We start from the raw sequence: 7673 nt of genomic DNA, 5'->3' as shown, positions 1-7673 counted from the left end.
TCTTGTCCCAGAGAAGACAGACTTCTTAGCCTGCATTCCCCAACGCTACGTCAACATCTTGTCCCAGAGAAGACAGACTTCTTAGCCTGCATTCCCCAACGCTACATCAACATCTTGTTTGTCAAGGCAGCAACAACTTGGCTTCAGGAGAAAGATTGTCAATCAGTATAGGGACGCCTAATTGGTTAATCGTGTTCTCTGATACTGATGTGACTTAATGGCCTAGTTTAGCCTACTAGATCAGGAAAGTGCTTGTCACAGTTTTCAGGGTCCTTAACCGCATCTCACTAAGTTCATTTAGGCTACCAATAACTGTATTTACACAAGTAGACATGTTACTGGCTGAACTGGTCATTACCCAGAGTTCTAGGAAAACTGCAACATGTCTGAGTCATCAGTGTTCTCTGTGAAATTAGGAATCTGACAAGATATTCCCAGTCCACACAGTATTCATTTAGGTTAAGTTACCAATGCTTGTGTTACCTGCTGTGGAAATATTACTTTTATAAATTGGACATTCACCAGATTTTGAGGAAAGGATATAATGTTGGTGTCCATCACTGTGTCTAGTGAAGTGAGGAATCTGACAAGACCTTCTCAAACCCACATACAGTACTCAGGGTTTCTCAAAGGATGGTCTTGTCCGTTCACAGACAGTACTCAGGGTTTCTCAAAGGATGGTCTTGTCCGTTCACAGACAGTACTCAGGGTTTCTCAATGGATGGTCTTGTCCGTTCACAGACAGTATTCAGGGTTTCTCAATGGATGGTCTTGTCCGTTCAGACAGTACTCAGGGTTCCTCAATGGATGGTCTTGTCCGTTCACAGACAGTACTCAGGGTTTCTCAATGGATGGTCTTGTCCGTTCACAGACAGTACTCAGGGTTTCTCAATGGATGGTCTTGTCCGTTCACAGACAGTACTCAGGGTTTCTCAATGGATGGTCTTGTCCGTTCACAGACAGTACTCAGGGTTTCTCAATGGATGGTCTTGTCCGTTCACAGACAGTACTCAGGGTTTCTCAATGGATGGTCTTGTCCGTTCACAGACAGTACTCAGGGTTTCTCAATGGATGGTCTTGTCCGTTCAGACAGTACTCAGGGTTCCTCAATGGATGGTCTTGTCCGTTCACAGACAGTACTCAGGGTTTCTCAATGGATGGTCTTGTCCGTTCACAGACAGTACTCAGGGTTTCTCAATGGATGGTCTTGTCCGTTCACAGACAGTACTCAGGGTTTCTCAATGGATGGTCTTGTCCGTTCACAGACAGTACTCAGGGTTTCTCAATGGATGGTCTTGTCCGTTCACAGACAGTACTCAGGATTTCTCAATGGATGCTCTTGTCCGTTCACAGACAGTACTCAGGGTTTCTCAATGGATGGTCTTGTCCGTTCACAGACAGTACTCAGGGTTTTTTAAAGTATGCTCTTGTCCGTTCACAGCTGCAATTAGGGGAGATGCCCGTCATAACCCGACAGCACTTCACCTTTACATATTTAGAAACTTAAACATACTTCAAAGTCCAGTACAGAATCTTGTTGCCGGTTTTGACTTGAGTCATATTCAGGTCTCGAGACATGACTGATTTGTAGCAGTGGAAGAGGCCTGGTCTCATATTCTCTTGATAAAGGGCTGATTGACTTGGGGCTAAGTGTCTGGTAAAGGGTTGATTGACTTGGGGCTAGGTGTCTGGTAAAGGGTCGATGGACTTGGGGCTAGGTGTCTGGTAAAGGGCTGATTGACTTGGGGCTAGGTGTCTGGTAAAGGGTTGATTGACTTGGGCCTAGGTGTCTGGTAAAGGGTCGATGGACTTGGGGCTAGGTGTCTGGTAAAGGGTCGATGGACTTGGGGCTAGGTGTCTGGTAAAGGGTTGATTGACTTGGGGCTAGGTGTCTGGTAAAGGGTTGATTGACTTGGGGCTAGGTGTCTGGTAAAGGGCTGATTGACTTGGGGCTAGGTGTCTGGTAAAGGGCTGATTGACTTGGGGCTAGGTGTCTGGTAAAGGGCTGATTGACTTGGGGCTAGGTATCTGGTAAAGGGTTGATTGACTTGGGGCTAGGTGTCTGGTAAAGGGCTGATTGACTTGGGGCTAGGTGTCTGGTAAAGGGCCAGATGATATGACATTATGGTGTGGAGGGCACATCGTTAGTGTTGTGATCTGTTATGGATATCTCTCCTTCAGAGGACTTTGTCACTGTGAATAGGTTTAATAGAGCTCAGGGTAAATGAGCTGCCAAACAACTCATTCTCAGTTGATTATCAGCCATAGTGGAAGCTATTGTGTTGTCATGACGTTGCCCTCTTTGGGTACAGCGAGCACATCCCCCTCTCTCTGTCTCCTACACTCAGGCTGCTGCGACCTCAGGTCGTAAATTCCTGGAGGAGATTATCTCCTCGTGGCCACAGTATATAGAGAGAGTGAGTTTTCATAGAGAGAACAAAGGAATTTCTTCCACCTCACAGAACTTGAGGTCCGAACAACATTTATGTTCTGGAGAAGGTATAAAAGATCGGTGAAGAATCCAGCTACGAACTAGTCCGTTTGGTACAATTTTGTGAAACTCATGACACAATACGGCAACATTACCATAACGCTGTTTATACAATAGCCTCAGATATGAGGCTTACATCTAATTGTTGTATAAGAAGAATGAGTGAGGATGATACTGTTTGTGAAATTGTGTAATGTGATTTGGACTGTTTAATGACGGAAACTCCAATTCCCTTTGGAGTTTAACTAAATCAGAGGACCGCCCATGAGCACAGTTACGGTCGGGCGCCCTGCGACAGGCCCTTTTCTGCTCTTCCGAATAAAACCCCCACCCGGGTTTTCTATCACCAGACCAGCTTACCTCGATAACGAGAGGGCCAAGGTTTGAGAGGAGACCATAAACCTGAGTATAAGCTAAGGTTTGAGTAGATGGCTAAATCTTTTAACCATACCATGTGGTTAAACTCTTAGACTATCGATACCGACAGAATAAGAACAAGTCTTTGATATTAATTACTAGTCTGCAGATAGGAATACGATATCATTGAACGCGAAGACCGACAACCGCCGAAACATCTATGCTATAACGACATGAATGAATGTCTCTCTGAACTATCCATTCTAACCACGACAGAGGGCGGACAAACTTTTCAACAGAGATCACGACGACACACTGAGCGTAAATATATATATATTGATTGCAATTATTCCCGAATGAGTGAGCGTTCATGTGCAAAGGATTAGCATTTCAATTGTTATAATTATCAACTTTGTAGTGTCTCATCTCAGTTGACCCCCACTTCCCGTTGTGTCCACCAAGCCACGATACCGGTTTATCCCACAAGGGAAACTCCGTTATCATTTCCTTGTAACTATCTACTGTTTGTTTATGCATTTCTGTGAATTACTAAGTAAATAAATGATTTTAAGACAATTGATGTATGGATGACTCATAGTGAAGACTGGGTTCGTGCAGATAACCAACAATTTACGACGTTTGGAATGAGATTAACATGAGGTAAATAAATCATTAATTCGAAGACTAAGTGATCAGATATTCAAATATCTGAAAGTTTAGGAAAATTATAACTTTATAATCTGAATATTTTCCTTGGTGCCCCAACTTCCTAGTTAATTACAGTTACATGATTAATCAGTTTAATCGCGTAATAATAATTACAGAGTTATTTGATAAATAAGTCTTCAGTTTAATGATGCCAAAGACACGACAGTGTGCAAGGTGGATAAATATTGCTGTACACCCTGCCTTAATGAACAGCAGGAAGATTTCCTCTAGGAAGCATGTTATTGAGTGTGTCTTGGTGTCCTTGGCCACATTAAACTCACCTGTCCTCCAAACCACACGACTAGAGTACAGCCAATGCACCATTAAGATGTATTCTAGTATGTATCCATGTGAAATGCACCAACCCACACAGCTACGTTCAACAAGACTATTTTTGATTGGCTAGTTTACCGTCCATATCGGGTTGTTACATTTTAGGTTGTGTAAGCAGGAAACAGCAGCAGGTATTTAAATCAGTCCCCTCTCCACATCTTCTCTTCCACACCCTTAACTCATGAGGAATGCAGTCAGTGGAGATTTGGACCAGAAGGAAGAACACTATTTTTAAACTCACTGAACCAACTTCTCCCCTCCCAACACATTAGCCATCACGTTTACACTTTGGTTTGGATGTTCTCCCAGAATCTATTCAGTTAAGATAAATATAGGGCCCTTTAAAGACACCTAGATGAGCCAGTTCCTTGATTGATCTGATCTGGGTGTGATACCGGCCTACAATGCACCCGTACGTAGATCAGTCATAGTTACTTAGTTAATAACAGGCTGGTGGAGGTGACCAGAGGCAGACCTATCTCAGCACTAACAGGAGTTCTTGTGATGGTCTGGTACTGAGCAGGTCCCATCATCAAGGCAGGGAATATGATTAGATAGATGGAGACTGGTTGTATCAGGCTCCACTGCTGATGCACTGATACACACAGCTGGAAGTCTCTGGTCTAGACAGCACCATGCTGAACCCTAGTGGTGACTATTAAATGTGCACAGCCAAAGTTATATGCTGTAGACTTTTACCCCTCAAACACGATTGACCTTGAAATAATATTAAAATAATGTAAGAGAACAGAAGTGATCATTTCAGTAACACACAAGACAGGAGCCAGTTTTGTTTGGGTTCTTTTCTCCCCTTTTTATTGGAAGGAAATGTGTTCTCTCAATTTGACTAGAAAAACAGGTCGATTCCATTTGTCCGTCACCAGAGATTCACAAGGCCAAACAGCTGAGTGTCAAATTAAGGGTTGAATTAAAAACTTTGTACAGTATTAGTCACCCAGCTTTAAAAAATAAAACTGTTAAAAAAACACCAAGAACAAAAAAACAAACACAGGTGTGTGTAGAGGAACCAACGACGGTTGGATATAAAGGATCTTCCAGACAAACTTCAGACCAGTCTGTTTGCCCTAAAAGGTTTGACGTAATGGGTTACATTCCTGTACAGAGTCCATCCCAAGTGTGCGTGTGTCTGAGTGAGTGTGTGTTCACCGAATCCTCTTCTGCTGGCGAGCGCGGTAGATGTCGTGAACGGGTGGGGCCACAGCGCCCTTGTCCTCCTCTTCATCAGAGTCTGCGTTGGGTCTCTTCAGTGACTTGGTCATGGCATGGTTCTCCATGGAGCCGTTCCCTTCTCCGCCGGCATCAGGCTGCCTGCCCGTTATCAACTCTACTGCTGCATCTACAGCTGAGAGGGAGGGAGAGAGATATCAACATTATGTGTGCTATTCAGGCAAAGGAAAATCTAAAGGAAAGCTTGGTGAAATCTGACAGTTTCAAAGCTACTTACTCTCTGGTAGTGTACATCTCCTGAAGCTCTCCATCAGTTCATCCACCTGCACAAAGGGCCCCTGTAGAAACACCACAACATCAGCACAACAACCACATGAAGTCATCAACTGTTGGTACTGTGATGTCACCAACAGTGAGTGGTGGGGTGTTGGTACTGTGATGTCACCAACAGTGAGTGGTGGGGTGTTGGTACTGTGATGTCACCAACAGTGAGTGGTGGGGTGTTGGTACTGTGAAGTGAGTGGTGGGGTGTTGGTACTGTGATGTCACCAACAGTGAGAGGTGGGGTGTTGGTACTGTGATGTCACCAACAGTGAGAGGTGGGGTGTTGGTACTGTGATGTCACCAACAGTGAGTGGTGGGGTGTTGGCACTGTGATGTCACCAACAGTGAGTGGTGGGGTGTTGGTACTGTGATGTCACCAACAGTGAGTGGTGGGGTGTTGGTACTGTGATGTCACCAACAGTGAGTGGTGGGGTGTTGGTACTGTGATGTCACCAACAGTGAGTGGTGGGGTGTTGGCACTGTGATGTCACCAACAGTGAGTGGTGGGGTGTTGGCACTGTGATGTCACCAACAGTGAGTGGTGGGGTGTTGGCACTGTGATGTCACCAACAGTGAGTGGTGGGGTGTTGGTACTGTGATGTCACCAACAGTGAGTGGTGGGGTGTTGGTACTGTGATGTCACCAACAGTGAGTGGTGGGGTGTTGGTACTGTGAAGTGAGTGGTGGGGTGTTGGTACTGTGATGACACCAACAGTGAGAGGTGGGGTGTTGGTACTGTGATGTCACCAACAGTGAGTGGTGGGGTGTTGGTACTGTGATGTCACCAACAGTGAGTGGTGGGGTGTTGGTACTGTGATGTCACCAACAGTGAGTGGTGGGGTGTTGGTACTGTGATGTCACCAACAGTGAGTGGTGGGGTGTTGGTACTGTGATGTCACCAACAGTGAGTGGTGGGGTGTTGGTACTGTGATGTCACCAACAGTGAGAGGTGGGGTGTTGGTACTGTGATGTCACCAACAGTGAGTGGTGGGGTGTTGGTACTGTGATGTCACCAACAGTGAGTGGTGGGGTGTTGGTACTGTGATGTCACCAACAGTGAGTGGTGGGGTGTTGGCACTGTGATGTCACCAACAGTGAGTGGTGGGGTGTTGGTACTGTGATGTCACCAACAGTGAGTGGTGGGGTGTTGGTACTGTGATGTCACCAACAGTGAGTGGTGGGGTGTTGGTACTGTGAAGTGAGTGGTGGGGTGTTGGTACTGTGATGTCACCAACAGTGAGAGGTGGGGTGTTGGTACTGTGATGTCACCAACAGTGAGTGGTGGGGTGTTGGTACTGTGATGTCACCAACAGTGAGTGGTGGGGTGTTGGTACTGTGATGTCACCAACAGTGAGTGGTGGGGTGTTGGTACTGTGATGTCACCAACAGTGAGTGGTGGGGTGTTGGTACTGTGATGTCACCAACAGTGAGTGGTGGGGTGTTGGTACTGTGATGTCACCAACAGTGAGTGGTGGGGTGTTGGTACTGTGATGTCACCAACAGTGAGTGGTGGGGTGTTGGTACTGTGATGTCACCAACAGTGAGTGGTGGGGTGTTGGTACTGTGATGTCACCAACAGTGAGTGGTGGGGTGTTGGTACTGTGATGTCACCAACAGTGAGTGGTGGGGTGTTGGTACTGTGATGTCACCAACAGTGAGTGGTGGGGTGTTGGTACTGTGATGTCACCAACAGTGAGTGGTGGGGTGTTGGCACTGTGATGTCACCAACAGTGAGTGGTGGGGTGTTGGCACTGTGATGTCACCAACAGTGAGTGGTGGGGTGTTGGCACTGTGATGTCACCAACAGTGAGTGGTGGGGTGTTGGTACTGTGATGTCACCAACAGTGAGTGGTGGGGTGTTGGTACTGTGAAGTGAGTGGTGGGGTGTTGGTACTGTGATGTCACCAACAGTGAGAGGTGGGGTGTTGGTACTGTGATGTCACCAACAGTGAGAGGTGGGGTGTTGGTACTGTGATGTCACCAACAGTGAGTGGTGGGGTGTTGGTACTGTGATGTCACCAACAGTGAGTGGTGGGGTGTTGGTACTGTGATGTCACCAACAGTGAGTGGTGGGGTGTTGGTACTGTGATGTCACCAACAGTGAGTGGTGGGGTGTTGGTACTGTGATGTCACCAACAGTGAGTGGTGGGGTGTTGGTACTGTGATGTCACCAACAGTGAGTGGTGGGGTGTTGGCACTGTGATGTCACCAACAGTGAGTGGTGGGGTGTTGGCACTGTGATGTCACCAACAGTGAGTGGTGGGGTGTTGGT

At 46.4% G+C, this 7673-nt stretch overlaps 1 protein-coding gene across 1 annotated transcript in view; it reads right to left on the bottom strand.

The window, feature by feature from the left end:
- Positions 1-4674: 4674 nt before the first annotated feature.
- Positions 4675-7673, bottom strand: part of cstf3 (cleavage stimulation factor, 3' pre-RNA, subunit 3) — a 40655-nt gene continuing 37656 nt past the window's right edge. Inside the window, exons 19-20 of the mRNA XM_055861310.1 lie at positions 5355-5415; positions 4675-5252 (exon numbers count right to left, since the gene is read on the bottom strand). Coding sequence (XP_055717285.1) covers positions 5053-5252; positions 5355-5415 — 261 coding nt within the window. The 3' untranslated portion in view covers positions 4675-5052. The remainder of the gene's footprint in view (positions 5253-5354; positions 5416-7673) is intronic.

Source organism: Salvelinus fontinalis, chromosome 1, assembly GCF_029448725.1.
Source record: "Salvelinus fontinalis isolate EN_2023a chromosome 1, ASM2944872v1, whole genome shotgun sequence".
In the NCBI taxonomy this organism is placed as follows: Eukaryota; Metazoa; Chordata; class Actinopteri; order Salmoniformes; family Salmonidae; genus Salvelinus; species Salvelinus fontinalis.
This window is presented reverse-complemented; position numbering and strand designations above follow the sequence as displayed.